The following is a 26,235-nucleotide window of genomic DNA, read 5'->3' as shown; positions in this document are numbered from 1 at the left end:
AATTATCTGAGAAGACTATACCATTTAAATATTATTTCTATGGGAAAATGTCTTTTGGGTTCTAAGTCAACAATTCACAAACAAGATAAATCAGCTTTAAAGATTCGTGTTTATGAAGAAATTCACCAGAATCCTGAAGTCCATAAAAAAGAACAAAAAGCTTGGTCCATACTCTCTGACCTAGAAAATTCCACTGCTAGGAACTTAGCCTACAGATATCCTTGCCCTGTATAAAATATTACAGCAGCTATGTAATAGCAAGAGCTGTATATGTCCACTGATAAGGGAATGGATAAATAAATTATGGTACACCCATAAATGGAACCCTTTGTTAAAAAGAACATGGTAGGGCTTCCCTGGTGGCGCAGTGGTTAAGAATCCGCCTGCCAATGCAGGGGACATGGGTTTGAGCCCTGGTCTGGGAAGATCCCACATGCCATGGAACAACTAAGCCTGTCCGCCACAACTACTGAGCCTGCACTATACGGCCCGCGAGCCACAACTACTGAGCCCACGTGCCTAGAGCCCGTGCTCTGCAACAAGAGAAGCCAACACAATGAGAAGCCTGCGCACTGCAACGAAGAGTAGCCCCCGCTCGCCACAACTAGAGAAAGCTACACGCAGCAACGAAGACCCAACATGGCCATACATACATACATACATTATTTATTTTTTAAAGAAAGAACATGATAGCTCTGTATGAACTAATATAACACTATCTCTAAGATGTAAGTTACAAAAAAGAAAACAAGCTAAGTGCAAAATAGTGTGCAATGTATGTTAAGTAAAAAAAACAGAAAAGAAACCTACTACATACTCATGTGCTGTATATGCACAGACTATCTCTAGAGAGATGCACAAGTAACCAGTAGCAGTGGTATCCTTTGGTAGGATAACTGCGGTTAGGTACAGGTGGGTGGGAGGCTTACTAATCACTACATACCCTTTTGTACCTTTGGAATTCTTTACCATGTATCTATTAAAAAAAACCAAAACAGATCACTACTTTTAAAAGTACATGAACCCCAGTCTTATTAGCTTTCAATTTTAAATACTGATAGCTTCTCTATGCTTAGAACTCCTTATGCTCCAAATTTCTAATTACATATGAAAATAAACCATAAAAAGAATTCTTTATAATTTTCAGTAGATGCCTGCAGCCTCACCTTAAATATGATGACAATGGGTATATCTTCTGACAAAGTATTATGCCTCAAGTAAAATCGTCCTTGTTTCACAGCCATATTGGTTCTGCTTTTTTTCTCATGGGTAGAGCTGTAAGGAAACACAAGTTGGTTAAACTACATCCCCACTTAGCTCCAAGATAGTTAACATGCAGTAGCAAATGACCACCAATCAATAAGATTCAGTTGATCAACAACGATCAATAAGGTCCTTCCAAATAGGTGTCTTTTTACACAACTCCTCTCCTGCCTCCACCAGCACTTCCATCAACATTTTAAAACACTAGAATTGTTTCTTTAGCTTTGAGATTATGGTGGAAGTTTTGTGCGTGAATGAGTGACAATCACCAATTCATTTTGACCTACTTCACTTTGATTCCACCTGAATTGCTTTGATCTAGTGTGGGATATATTTCTGATCAATTTTATACATTTGAAATGAAAAACTTCAAAATGAGCCTACACTATAATGGGAAAACTACACGGAAATGAATAAATACTATGAGTTTTTAAACTAATAATCCCATAAAATATACCTACAATCTTGGTATACAGTGAAGCCAAAAGAAACTAAGGAATCTCCTTCTATTGATCTGTTAGCTGTAATTTTCCTAGTGGATTTAAAAACATTTCCAAGCTTTAATCAACCACAATAATAACACATACTGATCACCCACTACATGCTGTGTGCACTGTTACTCACTCTACTTACACTAGCTCTAATCTCCTACATACTAAGACTTATTTCGAAGTGTTGCCCCCAAATCACATGCGAGGAAACCAAGGCTTAGAGAAGCTAAGTAACTACTCCCCCAACTAGCTCATAGCTAGTAAACAACTGTGGGATTCAAGTCCTGATTGCCCTGGCTTCAAAAGCTGCGTACAACAGGAAGATGTGGGTTGCAGAATTATTAGATCTGGATTCAAATGCTGGCTTCCTCAAGATCGATGTCACCCTGTGCTCAAGGCCTGTTACTCAGATGGAAATAACAGCACTTATCTTGGAGGGCTGAGGTGACAATTAAATATATATAAAGCACCTAGTACACTGCCTGGCTCCTAGTAACTGCTCAATAAATGGGCACTATTGTTAGCTGCCTCTCCACCAGAAAGGAAAAATGCAGAAACTCTAAGCCAAGCTGTTCACTGTAGGTTGTCAGAAGAGAAACTCTACTGCATACTGACATTTTAACTATGCCACATTTTTTTATTCCCAGAACTCATTAACATCCAAATTTCAAATGACATAATAATAAATCAGAGAAAAGAAGTTACAGGAGTGATATAAGGGATACTGTTGTAGAAAAATGAGTACACTATGAAGGAGGTTGGTCTAACAATACAATGTTAAGTACATGATATACAATTCATTAAGTATAAAATAGTCTCTGATTATATCAGAGTAGGAATACATATGTAAAATGGTGAAAAGACTGAAAAGGCACATGAAAAACTAAAGAGTGTTTTTTTTTAATTTCTTTTTTTAAAGTTCCTTTAACGCTATAGATTAACGTAAAGTTCAACTTGAATAAAATAACTAATGGCCTTTTGAGCAATGTCTCACACTTTCATCACTGGAAATTTTAAATCAATACTCCATGCTTACAGACTTACACAATTAATTGAATGCAGACAGTTTAACTATTACACTGCCTGTTATTGGAGAGAAATAACTGGCTACCTCCGTATTGAACGATCATCTGACACTAATGGAATGATCAATATTTCTTAAGAACACCATCCCTGCTATCCATACCTGGTAACTGAAGCACCCACAGCCCCTTTTCTGTCAGCCTCCACGATGATCCTGTTCTTAGACAGCTGCTCTTGGATAAGAATAACTTTTTCTACTCCTTTAACAATGAAGTAGCCCCCTGCCCAAGGGAAACAAGAAAGGTGTCACCAGCTATTCTTCCAACAGTGTGATTTAGTAATGGCAGTGATCTCCTGATCACTCTTCCATCACCTCACGGTGCTGGCCATCACTCAGTTCGAAGGGGTTTGTCAATACTATTTTACGAATTGGTAATAGTCTCAGCACGTGATTTTATACAAATGAACCACAAGATGATAAACTTCTTGAAGACAAGGAACGTATCTTATTGGTCTATGGATCACCAGCAGCTGACATATATGAGAGGTGAATGAAAAAGATGTTAAATAAATTAGTCTTCAGATTTTATAAGCACAGAATTAACTGACAATCTTCAATATAAGCTAAAATTTGCTCTTAGTTTTCTAACAAATCATTGACAATGGCAGATTAAGATTAGGTTTCCAAAATAATATTCGATATTCAATAAAACTCGTAAAACATTATGACATACTTTTGCACATAATTCAGAACAGGATAAAGTGAGACTTAATTTTACCTTCAGGATATAAGCAAAAACAAGGCAATATATTTGACCTACGCAAAATCCTGTTTCTAATAAAGTCACGTTCTTTGTTAACCTCTTTCCAAAACCTTCTGGGATTCTACATCTATGCAAATTTAAAGGAATTAGAGTAGAGCAACTATAAACTAAATCAATGTGAAACATGAATTAAGGAATTAAAAGAACTTTCTGTTAAGTGCTAAACTTGAAACTTAAAAAAAATACTGCCTAGAAATAAGTACAAAAATATAACTTAAAAAATTTTAAACAGAAGACCTTCATTTTTTGCCTCTATATGGCATTTAAAACAGCCTGAAGTGAGCTACTTGTGACTTTTCAGATGAGGTAGACAAGGAACTTCGTGAGATTACTCTTGAATTTTTAAGCATACCAAAAGAAACGACTGAGCAAAGAGACAAAGGAAAGCCTGATAAATCACAGCAATAAATCAGAACTTGGGGTATTGAAGTTTTAAACTTGAAATAAAAGAGGAAACGTATATCTTTTAAAAATACAGACTAATAGAATAAAGTTGGAACCGAATTTCTCAATGTTTTGCAAAGTTTTACCCAAGTTGACTATAAAGCAGAAAGGCTGGTATCGTTTTTGAGGAAAAGTGGTAAAACAACAGCAAGAGTAAAACAAAAGCGAAAGAAAAAAAAAGAAAAAGGAAGGAGGCACAAATCCAAGAAATCACACATACCTGGATCTAAAGGACATTCATTCAGTTTGGCAAATTCTGCGGGTGTTTTTCCTGTAAGAACACAGTTTGAACTACGTAGCATTATGGGCATTCTGTTTAAAATAAAACAAAAGAAAATGTCACATAAAGGTTGTCACTGGTACAAAAGCTGAGAAGAATACATACTGGGCACTGCACACATCACCAAGGGGTCTGCATTCCTGTTTGACATGCTAGGAAAGGCGGAGGGATGGTATTACATGAAAGAGCCAAGTGAAATGAAGTATTTCCTCAGGCACACTGCTCTCCTGGTACAGATAACAAAAACTCAAATGTGTGGTTTACTTAAACTTTGCAGACAAGCCTGGGCGAAAGTCACACATGGCAACACTTCATTTGTGGTAAACAAAGTGACTCCCCTTAGGTAGAAACAGCACAATGAATCAAAGTGTAAGGAACAAGAGACTATCAAAACTATCCAGGCAATTTTGAAAAAGAACTAAGCACAACTTTTAGAAATGAGAAATGTAAGCATTAACTTAAAAATCTAGGAGTAGGCTGAATAGTAGATTTGATGCTGCTGAAGACAGAATTACTGAATGGAAAAAGAGATCTGAAGAAATTATTAAGAATGTATTTTAGAGACAGACATAAAGATATGAGGGTTTCAGAGTCCTGGAAGGAGAGAGTGAGAAGGCCTCATGTATGTCTAATCAAATTTCTACACAGCGAGAATACGCAGAATGTGTGAGGAGTCCTATTCAAAGAAACAATGGCTGTGAACTTCTAAAAAATGTATGAAAGCATAAACTACACAATAACTATTCAGAATAAATAAAAAGAAAGCCACATCATAATCAAGATGCAAAACATCAAAGACAAAGAGAAGATTTAAAACCCAGCCAGAGGTAATGGCAGGTAACCTGCCTTTAAAGGAAGGGAACGATAGTTGGATAGACAGATAACTTCACACATGCAATTAACAGACGACAGGGCAGTGATAAGCCAGTGACTGTCAACCTAGATTTGTGTATTCTGTTAAGTCACCATTCAGAAAGAAGTCGATACAAAGATATTTTCAGACAAAAACAAAGAAGTTACTACTAATGAACCCTCACTAAAAGAATTTCTAGGGAATTCCCTGGCGGTCCAGTGGTTAGGACTCTGCACTTTCACTACCGAGGGTGTGGGTTCAATCCCTGGTCAGGGAACTAAGATCCCACAAGCTATGCGGTGCAGCCAAAAAAAAAAAGATTTTCTAAAAGATAATACTACAGGAAGATGAAAAACAAATGTTGAAGAAAGTCTGACATGCAAAAATGTATAGTGAACAAAGAAAATGGTAAATAATGTAAGTAAAAACAAATATTAGCTCTAAGATAATAATAATTTCTAATATATGGGTTAAAAAAGACAAAACAAGCTAGAACTAAAGTGCATAACAAAAGCATGTATATCAGGACAGTCGATTTGATCCAAGTTAAAGCTGTCTAAGGTCCATGACCTTTCCATAAGAATAAACATATTATTTTCAAACTTTGTAAAATACTCAATTCAAAATTTCTAAGGTAAGCGTAAGCAACCAGAACTACTGTACATGACTTTCAAATCAGCTGGGAGAGAGCAAGGAAAAAAAACGTCCGTGAACCCTAAAAGCAAAAAGAGAAAAAACTGAAATGAAAAGTTGGACAGATTAAAAATGCAAAATAAGTTGACAGAAGTATATCCACATATATCTGTAACATATAATATATAAATGAAATAAATTCTCAGATAATTTTTTTAAAATCTAGCCATATGCAGCTTATTTCAAACAAACCTAAAATGTAAGGACATAAAGATGAAAAGAAAAGGATAAAAAAAATGATATGCCAGAAAAATAACCAAGAGAAAGCAGATGTGGCTATAGTAAGAGCAGACAAAATAAATTTTAAGGCAAAACAATATTACAAGAGATAAAGATAAATGTCTAATATTCAATAACAAAAGGTTCAATTCACCAGGAAGACCTAACAATTCAAAACTTCCATGTACCTAATATCGTAACTTCAAAAAGCAAAAATACACAAAAACATAAGGAAAAACGGACAAATCCATCATCGTAGTGGGAGATTTTAACACATCTCTCCAAGTACTTATTAAAACCAATCAAAAATTCAGTGAAGACACATAATATCTAAACAACACAATTAACAAGCTTGATCGAAAAGAAAAACATAGACAGTGACACAACAACTGGAGAATACCCCTTACTTCCAAACACACATGAAACATGTATGAAAAGAAACAGGTCTCCACAAAGTTCCAAAACTTGATGTAAAGCACCAATTTGCAAATTTAAAAACAGTCTTCTAAGTAACTCATAGGTTAAAAAAGAAATCATAATGGGAAGGTAGGGATAGACATATCCTCATTTTCGGGACTTCCCTGGTGGTCCAGTGGTTAAGACTCCGTACTTCCACTGCAGGGGGTGTGGGTTCAATCCCTTAGTTCCCCCTGGTTGGGGAACTAAGATCCCACATGCCTCAAGGCATGGCCCAAAAAAAAAAAAAAAAAACCCAGAAAAAAAAAAGTTCTCATTTTGATATGTAAATAAAGAAAAAAGACACTGACTAAATATATAAGAATATTTTTAAAAAATTTTTAAAGAATATTAAAATTACCAGAGTAACCAAAAGAAGAGTTAAAAATAAGAAACAAAATTTGGAAGAGGAAGGGAGAAGGAAAGTGAATGATACAGATAAACCAATCCACACCTTCTATATTAGGAGTCAAAAAATAGTTGTCTAAAATTGATGTAGCAAGAAAAAAAGGTATAAGCATAGCATTTAAAGTTATGGATGTTAATAACCAGAAGAAATAACAGAACTGGTTACAAGGTCAGGAATGGGACTAGGGATGAGGAAGGGTAGGGAGGAAGACTCCTGCTTTGTATCAAATGTTCTTATGTACTATTTGATTTGCTACCAAGTATAAATATTATTTGGATTAAACTAAAAACTTTTGAGTTCAAAAAAAACAATTAAATGAGATAATGTTTCCAATGGTAGTACATGGTACATATAAGCAGTCTAATTAACAGAGGTCGTTTTTCGGAATGCAGGACTAACAAATGAAATCACCTATCACAGGACCTGGCACCTGGTAGGTATTCAACAAATACCAGTTACATGCCCATCCTTCCCTGCCCCTCTTTAACCCAGGATCTAAACCCTAAATGTATTTCTGGTTTGCTCCAGTATCTCCTGCCTTTCTTTCACAATACTCAAACTGGATAATCATTTAGCAACAGTCCAAGATTTAACTGGACACAAGTATGGTCCATTTATAAGAAAGAGAGAAGCTCTGATCCTAACACTGATAAACTGTCGTGCTAACACAAAGATCAACATTTTAACATCCCTACTTCTTTTCCTAAGTGAAGAATGAGGAGAATGTAGCCAAACAAGCAATGTCTTAAGTGTCTTCTACTTACCTGAGGACCCAGCAGAGTGCAGACAATGACAGTTAGCTTGTGCATATTTAATGAACAAATGGATGTTTATTAAACCCTTAGCACTTTTGAAGGGGGCGGAACACTTGAGCGGTAATTATTTGCACTAAGTTTAAAGTCCAACATCATTATTAAACTCATTATTAAATATTGTGGATTTTGTCCATTTCTACAGGAGAATCAATATATTTCCCTAATTAGGAAAAGCAGGCAGCAAAAATGCTAGCTGATGCTATCTATTATTTCCAAACTTGTTCTGGGCAAATAAATAACTTCTGCCTTAAATACTGTTATAAACACTCATTCTTCCAGGAAAACTCAAAATATGTAAGAATCCACCGAGAAGACCAGCCCAGGAGCGTTCAGTGAAACGCTATCTTACCCAATGTTTCCCTAACAGCCCGGAGTTACAGGAGGAAATGGAAGCAATTTCCCTAGCTTTATAGAAAAGGTTTCACAATTTAAATATAATAACCACAACAACGTGATGGATGCTGCTCCAAGTGCTTTACATGTGCTGACTCGCTGGACCCATAAAATAACCCTGTGAAGTAGGCTCCAACTCCCCCATTTTTCAGATGAGGAAATAGGGCAAGAAGAGCATTAGTACTTGCTCGCGATCACCTCACAGGGCCGCAATGCTGGCAGCGAGGCTCCAGGAGGTGTCAGTCCTCACCTGCCAATGGGTAAGGCGTTGCGGATGATCCTCTGGCTGCCTCGGGTGTATTCAATATCCACTGTGATGGGGGCGGAGTACGTCATGTCCCGCAACCGGCACTGAAAGAGAATCAGACAATCATGGCTCCTCCTCTCTGGAAAAGAAAGGATCCTGGCAGCCTCAAAGAGCTCTTCTCGAGTAGAAGTATGGCCCATGCTGGACTCTGATCCCTCCATGGAACACAGCTGCCCCCTGTGCTGCCTTAAGGGCACTGGGAATTACAAGCTTACCTTCTCCATGAGGGGATGATGCCAGCCATGGATCTAGACACTGCCACAGCATCCCCACCCCTGCCAGCCCAGAAATGGGACAATAAATCCGGTATTGATTTTCTTCTCACTGATCTGATGCCATCACCAGTCTGCTCCCATATCTTTGAAGCCATTAGATCATCCTTTGCAAACTGGGTCCTTGGAGAGTCATCAATATGGCTGCTTTATTCAAAATAGTTAACAACCAGTATAATAATAACTAAAGTATGTACACGCACAAACTAAAAGAATTAAACTATATTTCCTTTTATTCTCCAAACAAACTAAACTATATCACAAAATTCCTTTCCAAGGGATATGTCAGAGCATGAATCACTCAACACATCATTCTAACAATTTCTGAGTCACTTGCGGAACTTTAGAAATTGTTGGTGCGCGCTTTACTTTCACGTGGTGATGACTCACTAAGAGAAGCCCTTGCCTGGGCCATGATCAGGAAACCCCATCAAAATCTTCCGATGACTTCTCCATTATATTGATGGTCCTCAGGTGCCTTGCAGTCTCAAAAAGAGAATTTCTCTGAACCTCAACCATACAATTCATGATGCTGAATCCTCTCTCTGGCTTTTACTGCACCAAAGACAGATACAAACTTTTTCTAGCCTAACAGTGCCTAGGATTTAAAAATACTATATAGTCCTATTATTGACCAGTATATTACCTTATATTTAATTATATCAAGCCTCCTGCAGGCCTGACCAAAGGTAGGGCGGCATGATGATCAGAGTGTGGACTCTATTTTCTGTGCTCAAATCCCGGCTCTACCAATTAAGTTTTAAATAACCTTTCTGCATCTCAGTCTCCTCATATGTAAAACGGGAATGTGAATAATTTTAATTCCCAAGAGTATGAGTATATATTTTTAGAATGGTGCCTGGTACAGAGTACTATATAAATATTATCTCATTTTTGTTAATAAAACTAATGTAACACCCATGATAGGCAGATATTCATGGGTCTTAACAAACTCATCCCTTCAAATGGAAATGAAATTTGACAGAAGTGGTAAACATGGGGCCCCAAACTACCCCTGGGGCCCCCTCTGTCCCCCTCGAACTCTCTCTTATCAACAGGAATAGGGCTGTGTGGGTAGAGCCTGCAGTACCTGCACCCCCAGTCCTGCTGTGGGTCCCATGACTGCCCATCCACCTGCTCTCCCACGCTCCCCGTCTCTCTAAGAGTCAATACCCTCCAAGAAATCTTTGCACCCTCTTTCTCTAATTGCAGTAATACCCATGTGTTTTCTTCAACATCAGGAATAATTATTATAATGACAATTGTGGCTTCAGCCTTCTTGAACTACTTCGAATTCTTCGTCTTCTCCCTTCTCTGAACCCAGTAATATACTAGTTTAGAAGGTGACTTGGAGATTGTTAATTGGCTGTTTAGTTCTTGAAAAATTGGAAAGTTCTCGCCAAATGGAAAGTGGAGGTGGGGAAAGCCAAATCGGGGCGCACAGTTTCCAACATCCAGTCCTCACTATTCCCTGCTCAGTCCAACGTCACATATTCGCCTTACCTATCGTCTAGGCTGCAAACCCTGGTGTCTCTGTTTCATTTGTTTTGTTATTTTAATCCACAAGAGTATGAACTTGAGCAAAGATATTATGTCTTATTTCTTTTGTATCTTCCAATCTTGCAGCACAAAATAAATGTTCAATCAATACTCGGTGATTAATGCCAAAATTACGTATATAAAATATCTGGTTACTTGATCACACTTCCTATTTCACCTTGCTTAGACAACAACCATAGCACTCTAACACCTTACTTGTTCTTTACTAAAGATTCCTGTGCTATGTTCCCCAATTGCTATTTTAGCTTTACATTAATACAAACCAGAAAAATCCACAAAAATCATTTTCCTTCCTGAATCAATGCCCAATTATGGACACTGAGTGGAAGAATTTGAAGAGAAATCTAGAATCCGTTAAAAGCCAATAAACAGGCCTGTTCTAAAAGCCGTTGCCTGTAGCTCTTTTAAAACCCTGGCATTTACATTTTCTTCTCCTCTGCCTCTTCTGCTAGACCATGAGTTCCTTGTCCTCAGTCCCTCTGCAAACGCAAGGCCTGCTGACCCTCAAAATACGCGCTAAGCGAGAAACCCCTGCAGGAACAGCACACTGCACCAGACGCCAGTGGTCAGCAAGGAGGGGGGGTGGAGAGACCATGAAAAAACTCAGAAACAGGACATAAAAAAGACACAGTGACCTAACAGTGCAAGTTAACTAGGATTAAATGATAAACCAACTAATACAAAACTGTTTCCTAATACAGTATGGTATTATATAGGTGCTTATTTATTTTGGTTATCTTGTCTCATAAGAGATTTTTTTCCCATTTTTAAATCATTTTTTAAGAATATATTTTAAGGGCACTGACTCTTCCAGTTAAACCAAACAAATCCAATTAAATTAAGGTTGATAATTACCTCATGAGGGGACACTGGTCTAGTTACATTGAAGCTTTCTTCAACATCAGGAAGCCCGACATAGATATTAAGATATCTGAAAAGCAAGTTATTCCAGAACCAATTACAGTTCTTCAAAGAACATATAAACAATCAAGCTATTTTCCTCCCGAATACAAGATTGCCCTTTGACAAATGCTTATCTTGCAGAAGATGACAAATTAACAAATTATAATTGGAGATCTTAAAGTCATAGAACACACAGTTTACAAAGGAGAGAAAATGTTATCAAGTTATCTTTAAAAAAGAATACTGTAAATCTCTTTACAAAAATATTGAAACTATAGCTCCCTACAAATGATACTTAAGGAAAAAAGCAAATGCAAAAGAGTAGCTATAGTGCGCTACCGTTCTCATAAAAAAGGATACGGAGGAAAAAATATATGTGCTCATTTGTGCAAAAGAAACAGGAAGAAGAAAGCAGAAACTAAAGAGACGGGTTACCTACAGGGAGCACTGGGAACAGGGTGGGAAGAACTGGAAGGGGAGGGACAATTTTCTGAATAGACTTTTTTCTATAGATCTAACTCTTACAACCATAATAATGTCTCACATACCCAAAATGGCATACAAACCTTACTGCACTACAAATGAATAATGTAACGGCACTGAAAAGGTAAGAAAGAAAATAACTAACCTGAGTAACTTCAGAAAACAGTATTTTAATTGGATACAGCAAAGACAGAAGAGCAGTATACAAGTATTAGTAAATGTTATTCTCACAGAGTGATGAATTAACAATTCTGAAACTACTTTATGTATATCCTAGGACTGAATAAGTAAGTAAATATAGCTCTGTCTACTTTAGTAGACTTTAGTACCCATATCTTGGTGTCTAAACACTACTCTCCAATAAAAGAGACTAAAGCTCCTTGGAGGAAGGATTGATTCCCGGCTGGGACAGGAAAAATACTAGATGAACCACATCTCATGGTACCAGGAAGTAGAGGAGTGCTCGAAAATTCACAGGGGCGTGTTGAAAGGATGCAGCAGTCAACTTGATGAATCTCCCTATGGCCAAATCTGGGACCATTTGAGAAATAAAACAATGACAGTACTGGATTATGATGCATAGAATAAAATAAACATCCATGAGTTCACATTGATATAAATAAAATTACAGATAGAGAGTAAATGAGGGGAAGAAAAAGCTCTTCCTCACAGAATTCTAATATTAATGTAGAAAGAATGAAGGAAATAGAGACTTGCCAATAGGTAAACACCACAGCAATTACTGTTGTAGGTAACTGCTACAGCAATCATCAACGCATGCTAAAGGTAGTGGGTAAAGTGCAATGAGAAACAAGATATTTGCATAGTCTCGAAGGATCACCTTATAAGATAGTGATTAATCACTGAAGGAAAAATTAGTAACTTTACAGTAGAGAAACCTGGAAGATACCATCTTAATCAAGTGAACAAAGTTAAAATCACCAGCCGTTAAACATACTGACATCTGTACCCCCTGATATGGTACAGTGAGAATGACATGAAGCATCGCTTCTGTGGTATTCTGGCCAAAAAGGCATAACCCAATGTAGCCACAAGCAAATACCGCACAAACCCGAATCAAGGACTTTCTACAAAACGACCGACCGGAATTCTTCAAAAGTGTCAAGGTCATGAAAGACCAAGAGAGCTTGAGGAACTGTCATAGATTGGAGGGGGTGAAGGAGACATATGACATCTGAACATAATGCAGGTCCTGGATTGAATCCTGGACCAGAAAAAGGACATTAGTGGGAAAACTAAGATTTGTAGATTAGTCAACAGTATTGTATCAGTGCTAATTTCCTAGTTTTGCTAATTATGCTATGGCTACATAAGATGTTAATATTAGTATAAACTGGGTGAAGTGTAACATGGGAACTCCTTGTCCTCTTTTTGTAATTTTCCTCTAAAATTGTTTTTAAAAAAGTTTAAACCTAATAGTTTCAGTAACTTTTCACTCATAACTACCTGTTATCCTTAGCTTACCAATTAAAAATTAAGCATTTGATAAATATCTTCCTATCAAACAGATAAAAGGAGAATTATGTTAAAAGAGTTTTGACAGCAACTACATTCACTATGAAAAAATGTTAGACATAATCAAAATAGCAAATTAAGAGTAGTTGCTTCCTTACTTTAAGTACCACATGGGGTCAGCATCACTCGTAACCTTCTCATTGGCTTTCATTATTTTCTTTATCTGCAGGGGAAAGAGTAACATGAGGAAAGACTCTGGCTTCCAGTTAATTCTTAACCATACCCTTTTCCAAGATCTGATGCTTACCTCTACATTAATGAAATAGTTAAATGAATCTATATGCTGTTTCACAAGGCCTTTCACCTAAACAGATAAAAAGTAAAAAGTAGGTTAGCAACAAAATAGCAGATTACACAATGGATCTCACCTGATCCATAAATTGTCCTCAAAACCAAAGTGAGAAAAAAAATCCATGAATTTTACTTAGCAAAGCTTTACATTTATGTGTCCTCACTCCATCTCTCCTCCATCTTACTAGAACACCCTCAAATTTTCCTCCCTGAAAAACAATCTGACCTTTGGAATTCAAGATATGAGTACCTGAATATACCTAATGACTCCCCATGAGCTAACAAATAAGGCAGGATTTTCCCTACATGCTTTGAATTTACAAAAAAGATCCCAGAAACAAATACAGCAGTTGAGCATCAACTCTTCAACCCTCAAACAACGTCTATTTTCTTTCTTGTCTTGCTCCTATGTAAGCAGTTTTATGATTTCCACATATCTGTCTTTCATATCACTTTTAGAAGAATGAAGGGAAAAAACAAGGATCTCTATTAAGAAAACCAAAAATAATTGCATTTAAAATCGGAAGCAGAGTGAACATCAGGGACCTAAGATCGACCAGCTGGCAGCGACTTCCTTTCATCTCAGAAGTCAGTATGGCTGCACAAAGCGCTATGAAAAACACTGAAACGATAAACACATAGAATCCAGTCTTAGGATTTAAAGGACTGTAATGTTCATCATTTTACACTAATCTTCAAACGCAATTAGTTCAACACTTCTAGAACACTCTCAACAGACAGATAATCACAGGGCCTTTGCTTTAATTCCACCTCCTTATTCAGGATCTCACTGGCTTACAAAGTAGCCATCCTATTATGAAATAGTTCTGATTGTTAGGGGAAAAATTCACCCTTATAATGATCTGCAGTCTGCCGTCCCACAGTTTCCACCCCTGGGGCTTAACTGTCTTTTCTGGAGAAAATGCCTGCTCTACCACAGTCTGTTGAGTGATCACATCTCTCTTTCACGTTCTCACTTCCAGGCTGGACAGGCACTTCCACTATTTCTCACAGGCATGCCTTCCAGACCCCTCAGCAGCCCATGAACCGCTCCTGAGTGGGCTGTACGTTGTCATCACATGGATGTTAATCCTCCACAGCCTGACCAGTGTACAGTGGGGCTACTACGCACCTCCCTCATTCTGGATATTTTACCGCTGCTATTAAAAAACAAGGTCACGTTACAGGCTGATCAACTAAAACTCAAAAGTAATTTTTTATGTTCACAAAAGAATGCTATTAAGTCAAGCACACCCCATTTGGTACTTGTGCAAAACTAAGAGGGACTTACATGAGTCCCTCTTCACTGCTGTCACCCCAACCTAACATTCCAAGTCTTGATTCTACCTGCCCACAGCACTGCAGCCTCACAAGCTTCAAGTTCCTGTCTTCAGTTACATATTAAAAATCTTTATATTTTTGTTCTTGGACAAATATATTTCAAGGTGGTCTGAGTAAAAGAGAACCCCAACTTTAAATGAATGAAATAGCTGTAGTCTCATGTCTCTGTTAAGTTCTCTACCTTGTCAACTACAAAGTGGCATTTTCCATTGGCACCTGCCACCTAAGCACTAATATTCTAGTCGACAGTTCAGAAGATTGAAGGTTCAAGTCCCTTCAAGGTTGACATAGTAACTGTCGAGTTAAAAAAAATGCACAACATGAGAGTTGCGAGTTAAGTTTTATTTGGGGCAAAATGAGGACTACAGCCAGGAGACAGCATCACAGATAGCTCTGAGAAACTTCTCCAGAGACGCAGGGGGGAAGGTCAGTATATATGTGATTTTGGTGAAGGGGGAGTACATGCAATCAAGCACATATTTTTTGCAGAAGGTTTCTGCTACTCTCGTGAAGGTTACTGCTAGTCACGAGGTGCAGACATCACCATGAAGGATTTTAGTGCTTTTCTAGATACGAGGAGATGCAAGAATTGGGCTCATACAATTGGCTCCTGAAAATATCTAACTATTGGGCTTCCCTAGTGGCGCAGTGGTTAAGAATCTGCCTGCCAAGGCAGAGGACACGGGTTCGACCCCTGGTCCGGGAAGATCCCACGTGCCACGGAAGAACTAAGTCCGTGCGCCACAACTACTGAAGCCCGTGTGCCTAGAGCCCGTGCTCCGCAACAAGAGAAGACACCACAGTGAGAAGCCCATGCACTGCAACAAAGAGTAGCCCCCGCTGACCACAACTAGAGAATGCCCGTGCACAGCAACGAAGACCCAACGCAGCCAAAAATAAAAATAAATAAAATAAAATTTAAAAAATATATATCTAACTATCTGAAGACCTGTTTTGCCAGTTTTTCCCAGAGCACAGAGGGCCTCATTTCTGCTCTCCACCCTGAGCTCCTTTCAGGGGGGTTGAAAGTCAGCAGCTGTAGCAGCACATGATTTAATCCTTGTAGAGGGAGATGGCAAATGCCAATATGTAGTAGACAACCTCTTCTTGGACCACATACCACCAACTGTCTCCTCTTTTTTGAATCATAAATCCTACCCCTTCTCCTCTGCTTATGCGTATGTGTGTATGTGCATATATATATATATATATATATATATATATAGTTCCCTTTGAAAAAGAAAAAAGTCATAATTAAAAACAACAACAACAAAAAAAACTTCCCTTGACCTTACTATCATTTTATTTCATTTTTGGTTACTTAAAACTTCTTCAAGAGCTTCCTATTGCTGTTAGAAGAAAAGCCAAAATCCTTCACATCAAACTCCTTAACCATAAAATGTGGTCAGAAATCTGGCCCTGACAGCTTCCCAGCTTCATCTCCCAGCACTCTCCCTTCTGCCTATTAACAGAAAACTAAGTTGGACAAAACTCTACTCATTTTTCAAGTCTTCATTCTTTCACTTAGCAAGATGCTTCCAAGATTCATCCATGTTGTAGCATATGTCAGCACTTGATTTCTTTTTATTGCCAAATACTATTCCATTGTATGGATATACCATATTTTATTTATCCATCCATTAGCTGGTGTTCATGTGAGTTGTTTACACTTTTTGGCTATTATGAATAATGCTGCTATGAACATCTGTGTACAAGTTTTTGCACGGACATGTTTTCATTTATCTTGAGTAAATATACCTAGGAGTAGAATCGCAGGATCAGACAGTAACTATGTTTAACCATTTGATGAACTGCCAGGCTGCTTTCCAAAGCGGCTGCAACATTCTACATTCCCATCAGTAGAGCGTTAGGGTTCTGATTGCTCCACATCCTCATCAACACTTGCTACTGTCTTTTTTTGACTATAACCATCCTACTGTGTGTCAAGTGGTCTATCATTGTGGAACCTGCTACTACTCAGCATAAGCTCTTTAAACTGAAATTCAATAATAGGAATCTTATAATCTGTAGTTCCTCTGTCTAGCCACTCACCCATTCCAGCCAAGCAGACTGGACTCTGTTTCCTACAGACCCCTTGGAGGCTCCTCCTGAGCACTTTTATTAAGCCATGCTCCCTGCATCCTACCTTTCAGCTCAGTTAATTCCTTTCCTCTTAAGATGTGGCTTACATCTCACCTCCTTTGGGAGGCCCTCTCTGACCACTTGTGGCATCACTCTTGCCAACAGCACTTTGGTTTGTATTATTCATGTGCCATGCTACAATGTATACTACTTCCTATCTCTAAAATTAGATTAGCAATCCCCTAACTAGTATTTTATAGACAGGGATACTGCCTTATAATTTCTTGTACTTCTAAAACCTAGAAAAGCACACAGTTGTACAAAGTCAAAAAATGTTGGTGAAAAAAATTAATTTTAAAAAAGGCTTACTTCTTCACTCTTCATTGGAAAAACAACTAATTATTATTAAATATTAATTACCTTTAAAAATGCTGGAAGCAGCCGCCATTTTTCCTGTGAATCAGAACAATAAAAGTATCAGAACTCTGTGCTAGCAATCACAACATTTTCATGAGCAGTTACTTCAATGTACCCAAAGTGACTCACTTCATCACAGTAAGCAAAAGAAAGTAAATGAAAACGAACAATTTTTACATTGCAACCACTTTTATGGAAATCATATATGTGCTGTGTATGTACATGTATACAAACATGTACACACACAAGTATATATAAACCACAGATTTCTTAAATAGAATATACTTTAATCTCTTCTTGGTGACTCAAGATTCCAAGTACTTTTTATCTTTATTTCATTCTCATGACACTTCCTGAGTAAGCAGGGTTTGCCAGTCTGAGGAAGGGTGAGTACGTTTCAGAGAGGCTGGTGTGGAAGCTAGGTCTCTCAACCCAAAGGGAGTTCTTTTCTCCCCCTTATTTTTTCTCAACTAGTGCCTGGTCAGAGCTCAGGCTGCAGAAGGATATCACATGGTGACCACCTCCTACTTTAAATGGTTGCAAACTGCCACACTTCTTGAGTTCTTAGGCCTGCTCTTCACACCTTCCTGAGGTCGTAAACAGCCTACCATGATAAGACTCTTCATGAATGGTATCTAATCTGTTAATGGGAAATCCGACAAATGGTTAGAACTGAGTCTTAAGTAAGAATACACAGTTTCTGAGTAAGGGCTCCAGGATCATGTAAGACTTCCCAAGAACTGTAAACTTTTTTACTTTGAGTAACAGGAGAAGCATTGGAAGGTTTTGAGCAAAAGAGTGACAAGATGATGTGACTCATTTTAACTGGATCACTCTAGCTGCTGGGGTGAGAACAGGCAAGGTTAGAAGGAGGGAGATCATTTAGGAGTTCACTGCAATACTCCAGGCTGATAACAATATGGGTAGTGAGAAACTGTTGGCTAGGAAACTCAATGTGAAGTTAGAGCCAACAGGACTTGACAGTAGATTAGATGGAGACTCTGAGAGAAAGAAGAGTTGAGACGGACACCTTAGAGTTGCCATTTCTGGAGATGAGGAGGACGCTGGATGTCTGGATGCTGTCAGAGCAGCAGGTTTAGGTGTGCAGGGGTCATCAGGAGTTTGGTTGGGGGCATGTGAAGTTTGAGATATCCATTTGTCTATTTGGAGATGCCAAATAGACAACAAATATAGGTCTGGAACTTGGGAAGAGAGTGGCCTGGAGATCTAAATCAGGGAGAGGTCAGCAAATGGAGGGTAGTTAAAGCCATGTAACAGATGAAATCACGTGGAGAAGAGTTCCATGAAGTGAGATCAAAAACACTCCAACGTTTAGAGATGAGGAGCAGAAAGTACATCCAGCAAAGAAGACTGAGGAATGGCCTGAGAGGGAGGCAGACGACCTGGAAAAAGTAAAAACATTTTTCAAGAAAAAAGGTAGGTGGGGGCAGGGGGTACGTAAGAAATCTCTATACCTTCCTCTCAATTTTGCTGTGAACCTGAAACTACTCTAAAAAAAAGTCAAATCTTAAAAAAAATAGAAGTTGAGTCTGGCAAAACTCATCTATGATGATCGAAATCAAAAGGTGTGGTAGGGCACAAACTGAAATGGGAACTTTGTGGGATGCTGAAAATGTTCTATATCTTGTATGGGGTGCTAGTCATTTGGGTATACATAACTGTCAAAACTAATGTAAATGAACACTTAGTACTCATGCATCTTACTGTATGTAAATCTACACAGAAGAATGCGAGAAAAATCAGAGAAGACTATATGAGGAGAGTAGAAAGATCTTGAGGAGATCTGGGTGTGGGGGGGGGGGGAGAAACAGGTTAGAGAAGTAAGCAGTGGCCAAAATGAGAAAAGGACTCATATAAGTATGGTAAGGACTTTAGATTTTGCCCTGAGAGCAATGGGCAGACTGAAGAATTTTAACCAAGGGAGCAATGTGATCATATCTGCCTGTTTAAACTGATGGCTCTGGCTACAGAGCAGAGAACAGACTGTTGGAATGGGACAAGTCAGGAGCCTAGGAAATAAGAGATGACAGTGGTTCAGACTTGGAGAACAGAAGAAAGGAAGTTTCAGAATTGAGTACATTTTGTAGTTGGGGGCCCTTAAGATGGGACGGTGGATTGGATGCAGGGGGCCAAGAAAAGGAGCTGTTATTCCTGAATCAGAAGACTGGAAATGTAGTACTGGTCCCTTCACAGCTGTGCAAATTCAGACAAGACACAGAAATCCTTTAGGCTTATTCCTTCAGCTCTCTGGAGAAGCAGTCCAGTCAGCAGTTAAGGATGAGGGCTCTGGAGTCTGACTGCCAGGGTCCAAAATACAGATCAGCCATTTAACAACCTTCTGAAACTGGGTGAGTTACTTAACCTCTCTGAGCCTTAAAAATCTTCATTGGCAAAATGGGGCAAAAATATTACTTGCTTCAGATGATTAAATAACATAATGCTCGTTAGGCTTGAACAGAGCTGGCACATACGTGCTCAGTAAATGCTGGCTCTTAAATAGCTGTTCAAGAGCTAAAAATTCAGATCAACTATACTCCAATATAAAAAAAAAAAGTTAAAAATCCAGTATTGCCCAATGAAGATCAGCAGTGTATTGCAGGCACACACAGATTGAATCTAACAGGCTGATTGTAATTCCCTTATTTGCCGAATAACTATTAAAGAAACAGATTTACTGATCCTGTCGGCCATTCTCCTCCTTAAACTTGTCAATGGCATCCCAGCCCTCCTTTAGATGTCTAACAAAACCTTTCATAATCAGGATCCTTATCTGTCACCCTTAAATCTCTCCTCTACTTTTCTCCACTCCAGTACTACTGGATTTGTTTTAATTCCTTAAAAACAGATGGTCTTGCCTCCAGGTTTCCAGTGTCCTGTTCCCTCTACCTGAATCTCTCCCTTGACTATTTCTCCACTTCCCATCCCATGCCAACTAAGATTTTGAGGCCCAGAGAAGTTATATGTACCTTTCCAGAAAATAAAATTACGTCAACATCTGAACTTCATTAGGCAGCTCACTGTAGGGCAGTTATCCTTAACTTCTGAGAATCTGATGAAAGCTACGGGGCTACTCCCTCGAAAACACCTAGGCAAAACTTGGAGTAAATTTTCTCGGCGTTTAAAATACTCCTGCAGCCCAAACTTGAGTTCCCGGTGAAAAGAAAAAATTACTAGCCTGGGATTCAGACGATCTGGTTTTCCCACCACAGCCAGCTGTGGGACCTCACCAAAGTGGCCTAAGCTCCCTGGACCTCATTATCCCTTATAAGCCGTCAAAGATGCAATACGTCCCCCCAAGGTGGGCGAGAGTCAGTGCTCCCCTGATAACACACGAACACTGGAATGCGTCCAACCCGAGAGCCGTGCGCAGAGCCGCTGGGTCTGCGCGGCGGCTGACACCTCCCCTCAGCTTGACCCTGCACGCACAGCAGTGGCCGGCTCTGGAGGGGACTCGCGCGGAGCCCTGAGCATGCGCGGAAGACGCGACCCGGCCCCCTCCGCGGCCAGAGTTCTCGGGGCAACGCCTCCCAGGGACGCATGCCAGCCTCTCTTCCGTTCCACGCGTGCCCTGCCCTCACCTCTACAGTCGGGATCGGCGCGGCCAGCTGCTCCGGGGTCAAGTTCCCAAACTCCTCCGCAAGCACGTCCATGCTGTTCACGACAAAGGAAGGAGCAAACAGAACCCTCACGCGCGCCTTCGCTGCGCCAGGAAAACTGCTGTACCTGTGGAGAGCGGTGCGCGGTGGCCTAAATAGTCCCCGCCGCGCAACTTAACTGGAGCCGCGGAAGAAAGGTTCCGCCTGCTCTCGGTCAGAACCTGCGGTTGAACCCGGATGTGGCTGAGGCGGAGCTTGGAAACTGCGCCCCCTGGTGTCGCTCGGAAGTCTCCCCTGGGTAATCTTAAACCCCAGCGGACAGATTTTGGCATTTATCCCACAATCAAGACCAACAACGCGTATTGTCATTTTAAAAATAATTCAAAGAAAACGGTAACTGGATAATTTGCACAACTTGAGCCACCGAGGCATAGAATTCATTTAATTTAAGCCCAAACTACACATTGTATAGTATGGAAAAAATAGGAAATTTACCAAATGCCTAGTAGGAGGGGATTGGTTAAAAAATTAAGGTACATGCGTGTGATGGCCTATTATACAATCATTAAAATGACCACAAAGTGAGGAGGAGTTAACTTACCTCGAGAGAAGAGCATAACAGGTCAGTAATTAAGATAGTGTTATATTCTAAAAGGGCTAGACAGAAGATCCAGGAGTAAATTCCAGCAGAAATTTAGTATGAAAAGATGACATTTTAAAAGAGCAGGGGAAAGATGGCTTATCCAAAAATTGATGTTGGAGCTGCTGATTAGCCATTTAGAAAAAAAATACATCTAAGTAAATACTATACGGATTAAATATTTAAATGTTAACAAAACCTTAGAAGAAAATATAAAGTGAGTAAATCCATAACACTGAGCTGTGGCCACCTTCAAGGATAGCAATATAGTCAGAAATCATAAGGAAAATATTCATAGATTGGATAATATAATTCTAGCCATAGGTTTATGATTCCACGGAAAATTTAAAATTTTCTGAACAGATGGTTAAAAATCACCATGAATGGTTTTCAAGAAATACAAGTTGGGGCTCCACTGGTGGCGCAGTGGTTGAGCGTCCGCCTGCCGATGCTAGGGGACGCGGGTTCGTGCCCAGGTTCGGGAGGATCCCACATGCCGCAGAGCGGCTGGGCCCGTGAGCCATGGCCGCTGAGCCTGCGCATCCGGAGCCTGTGCTCCGCAACGGGAGAGGCCACAACAGTGAGAGGCCTGCGTACCGCAAAAAAAAAAAAAAAAAAAAGAAAGAAAGAAAGAAAGAAATACAAGTTGGCAGAAGAGAAAGGATTGGTATCCCTAATTTAAAGTGAACTTACAGGGACTTCCCTGGTGGCGCAGTGGTTAAGAATCTGCCTGCTAGTGCAGGGGACACGGGTTTGATCCCTGGTCCGGGAAGATCCCACGTGCCACGGAGCAACTAAGCCCATGCGCCACAACTACTGAGCCTGTACTCCAGAGCCTGTGAGCCACAACTACTGAAACCCGTGCACCTAGAGCCCGTGCTCCGCAACAAGAGAAGCCACCGCAATGAGAAGCCTGCGCACCGCAACGAAGAGTAGTCCCCACTCGCGTCAACTAGAGAAAGCTCACGCGCAGCGATGAAGACCCAACGCAACCAAAAAGAAAAAAAAAATGATAGAGCCTGCTTTGTAGCGGGTTGTGCAGTTATATGAGATCATTTATATAAAGTGCTTAGGCCATAATATGGTAATTATTTTACTACATTCTGAAAGAAAAAAATTATATTCAGGTTCCCTACCATGCCGGCAAGTGCAGCTGCTCGGACAGATTACTAGGTTTCCTTTCTTCTTCATAAAGCCTTGCGATAAATCGCTAGGTCCCTTTCCCTTGAAAGCTGAACAAGACTAACATACCAAGCTTAGACATGAAAAGATAAAGCTTCACTTGAAAAACAGAGAACAAGAGGGTACAAGTTGCTAGTACAAATGTACATTCTAAAAGGTTAGATTAAATCATGGAGGATAAAGTCATACCTGATTTACTAAATGAAATTAGAACATGTTGGGTGTGTCACTATCCTTTGAAGTTGACAGCAAGGACAATAACTGCAGCCTTCTATGTACCCTTGAGTTTCTCTGCCAATGACAACATTGGGCTTAATGAACCACGGTTGTGATATGATTTGACAATTTTTGGTCTTATGTACTTAAGTACTCAATCATCACTTCTCAAAATACTAAAACCTCTTGAAGTGTGAAAGAGATTTAGGACAAATAAATGAGCTATTGTAATGTATTCTGTCCACATTATGCTTTAGAGTTTGTAGACAATTTCAAATACATTATCTCATTTGATTCTCACAATAGCTCTGCGAGGCAGTCAGGTAGGTTAGGAAATGGATGTTCAGGGAGACTAAAAGATTGGCTTGAGGTCATATAGCTAAGAAGCAGAAGTGAATTCAAACTCAGGCCCTGTGACTCTCAGTCCCATGCTACTTTTACTGAATAATGTTGGTACCTAACATCCTCAGAGGTAGAACAGGCTGAATTTTAGTTTTAAGAAGGATTCAAGTGAAAAAAATATGTTGCACAAAAGATGGCACTCCCCACGCCCATGGCATACTTAGCCAATCAGCCACAGAATTCTTTACTGCTTGTCCTGGATTTAGCTTCAAAATCCTCTCAACACAGTGCTCTGGGAGCTAATACTAAAAGATCAGAGCAGACACATGACCTTAAACTTATTTTCATGGGACTTCCCTGGTGGTCCAGTGGTTAGGACATTGCGCTTCCAACGCAGGGGTCTTGGATTCGATCCCTGGTTGGGGAACTAAGATCCTGCATGCCGTGTGGCATGGCCAAAGTGGGGGGGGGGGCGGAATCAGGTAATTCCTGCATGGTCTACTAGGCAATGCCCAGCACTTCATTAACACAAGGACCCAGTAAGTTCTGTTGTTCATTAAAAAAATAAACTTATTTTCATAAAAAGATGATTCATAGAGCTTATTCAAGGAAACTGGAGGGATCTGAGGTGGAGACTGTTGCTAATGCTTACCAATACCCAACACCCACACCCGCCTTTTCTCCTGGGCACATCTTCCTGACTCCTTTGCAGTTAGATGGGGCCAGACGACCATCTAGCCATCTAGTCATCAACTAACGATCTAGTTAGTTGTGCCCAATGTACCATGAGTAGAAGTGGGTGATCCTTTTCTTTCCCTTATCTTCTGAGTGATTAAGGAGACGCTTAAGGTTTCAGGGACTATTGAGTTACAAGATGGATGGAAGTTGGGTCTCTAAGTGGCTGAATGGAGTAGGGTCCGCGACACACACACCAACCTTCCCTAAACTTTGAACTACAATTTGAGAAATAAGGTTATGCTGAGGCTTTGCTCAGCAGTTCATCTACACACACCAATAAAGGTTGACTTCAATGACTGACTATGCCCTTCCTGGAATCATCTTTTCGTGTCCTTCTTAGAGGCGATACTGGATTGGGGGACCTCTTCACACATTTCTCCCATTCAAGTTTTAAAGACCTCATGAGTGTACATGATAGTGGATTTGTTTTTCTCTTTCTGATCCTTCCTTTTTGGAAGAAATCCCTAGTTGGGTGACCTTGGTGGGAACACAGGAGTCTAAGGGGCAGCTACTGTCTTGTTCCATCCCCTGCAAATTAGAGCCTGTGCCCTTGATAGAGATTCTTCCAACTGAATGTTGATATCTGAGACTTTAAATCTTGAGCAAATGAGGCAAAGCAGCAAGGACAACTGAGAAACCAATCTCTAAATCCAGCCTGGCTGAGGTCCTATGCTTGCATTGCCTTGGTTCTTCCCATCTTCCAAGCTTAATTCCCCAGGTAAAACAGATTCCATGAGGTACTTAAACCTCTCCAATAAACTCTCTTTCTGCTTCTGTTAGCTAGAGTCCATTTCTACATGGACTCTTGTGCCACGTGTTGTTCATGCGTACACACATACGCACACAACACAGAATATTCTAGCACCAACAGCAAGTGTTCTTTGCCAGGGCAATCCTTCCAAAACATAAATTGCTTGTAACCTTCTCCTGTTTCAAAAGATTCAATGGTTATCTCTTTCAGGACAAAACCCTCCCTTTTGAGCATGACATCCCAGAAGCCTTTTACCTTGCTTGTTTCCCCTCTCATCACTTCCCCTCTTCTATAGGCTGGACCCTTGGCTTACCATTTCTCCACACCGTCGTACCCACTGTGCACTTGGCCTCTTGTGCCTTTCCCTTTCTTGGCAAGTTCCTGCCTACCCTTCATGCTTTAGCTCAAGGGTGACCTCCACGAAACACAGTCTGGCAGTATGTCCTCTAACACCACGTGTATGTGTTTTATTGCCTGAATTACACTTTATTGCAATTGTTCACAAGTTTATCCTTCTTATTAGGTTACAAACTTCTTCAGGACAGTGTCTGTCTAGTCATCTGTGTATCAAAGATCTAGGATACTTCTTGGCACACTGTAGATGCTCAATAGCTATCTGTTGACTGAATGAACGAATGAACATGACCTGATGTCTGTGAGGCTCTGATGATCAGCAGAAGAATCCTTCTAAAACAACTGCAATAAAGACTGTGCAGTATTCCAGCCCTGAGTTACCCAAAGGTGGTTTAGAAAACAAAGAGACACCAGCTATCTTGAAATAATTTTTAATGTTTTAAAATTTAACTAGTGCACACAATACATGTTTTAGCAGAAGAAGAATGAAAATGTGTGTATGGTGTTTAATAAAATTGACATTACGAAACAAGACCATGTTAAGAAAATTCTCAAAAGTAAAAGTAAACATTTCAGTAAAAACCAAGTAAACAACACGCTAAGGGATAGGATTTTAAAATCCTAATAAATGTAGTTGCCTGAATCCAGACTTCAGACATTGAGATTTACTTTGTCACTTTAAAAAAAAAAAAAAAAGGCAGAATGCCCTTCATTTTAAATGCATTTTTTAAAAATGTTTGCACATTGTTTTCCTGCTGGCAACTCAGTATAATCAAGTATATAAGAATACCAGACGGATTCCAATCTGATAATAAAAAAGGGTATCACCTGGTCTTCTGGTTAAATATACAGTTCACCTCAGAAAGCAACAAAAAGTTATGCTACACATTACATTTCTATGTCACACCCTCCCTGCTGTCCAGGCCCCAAAGTGAACACAGTTGAAAACTACTTCAACGTAAGAGAAAATGAAAACAAAAATCTACAGCACCTTTTGGTTTCTAAGCATAGGAAACAGGCAGAATGGAAATACAGGAAGA

General features: G+C 39.6%; 1 protein-coding gene across 9 annotated transcripts in view; it reads right to left on the bottom strand.

Annotated features, from left to right (window-relative positions):
• POLR3B (RNA polymerase III subunit B) overlaps positions 1-21,127 on the bottom strand; it is a 115,186-nt gene extending 94,059 nt beyond the window's left edge. For 4 of the 9 annotated variants that reach the window (XM_089921219.1, XM_089921222.1, XM_089921218.1 and 1 more), the window contains exons 1-9: positions 20,955-21,127; positions 17,359-17,391; positions 13,472-13,528; positions 13,323-13,387; positions 11,158-11,233; positions 8,414-8,514; positions 4,266-4,357; positions 2,941-3,058; positions 1,167-1,275 (exon numbers count right to left, since the gene is read on the bottom strand). In XM_089921219.1, the coding sequence (XP_089777345.1) occupies positions 1,167-1,275; positions 2,941-3,058; positions 4,266-4,357; positions 8,414-8,514; positions 11,158-11,233; positions 13,323-13,387; positions 13,472-13,528; positions 17,359-17,391; positions 20,955-21,026 (723 nt within the window). In that variant the 5' untranslated portion in view covers positions 21,027-21,127. The other 5 variants (XM_089921221.1, XM_022599812.3, XM_089921220.1 and 2 more) reach the window with 5 other exon arrangements.
• Between the last annotated feature and the right edge of the window lie 5,108 nt (positions 21,128-26,235).

This window comes from Delphinapterus leucas, chromosome 11 (genome assembly GCF_059928025.1).
Source record: "Delphinapterus leucas isolate spDelLeu-1000000601 "Yukka" chromosome 11, BTC_Dleu_Yukka2, whole genome shotgun sequence".
Lineage (NCBI taxonomy): Eukaryota > Metazoa > Chordata > Mammalia > Artiodactyla > Monodontidae > Delphinapterus > Delphinapterus leucas.
The sequence above is the reverse complement of the archived record's forward strand: the minus strand, read 5'-3'. Positions and strand labels throughout refer to the sequence as shown.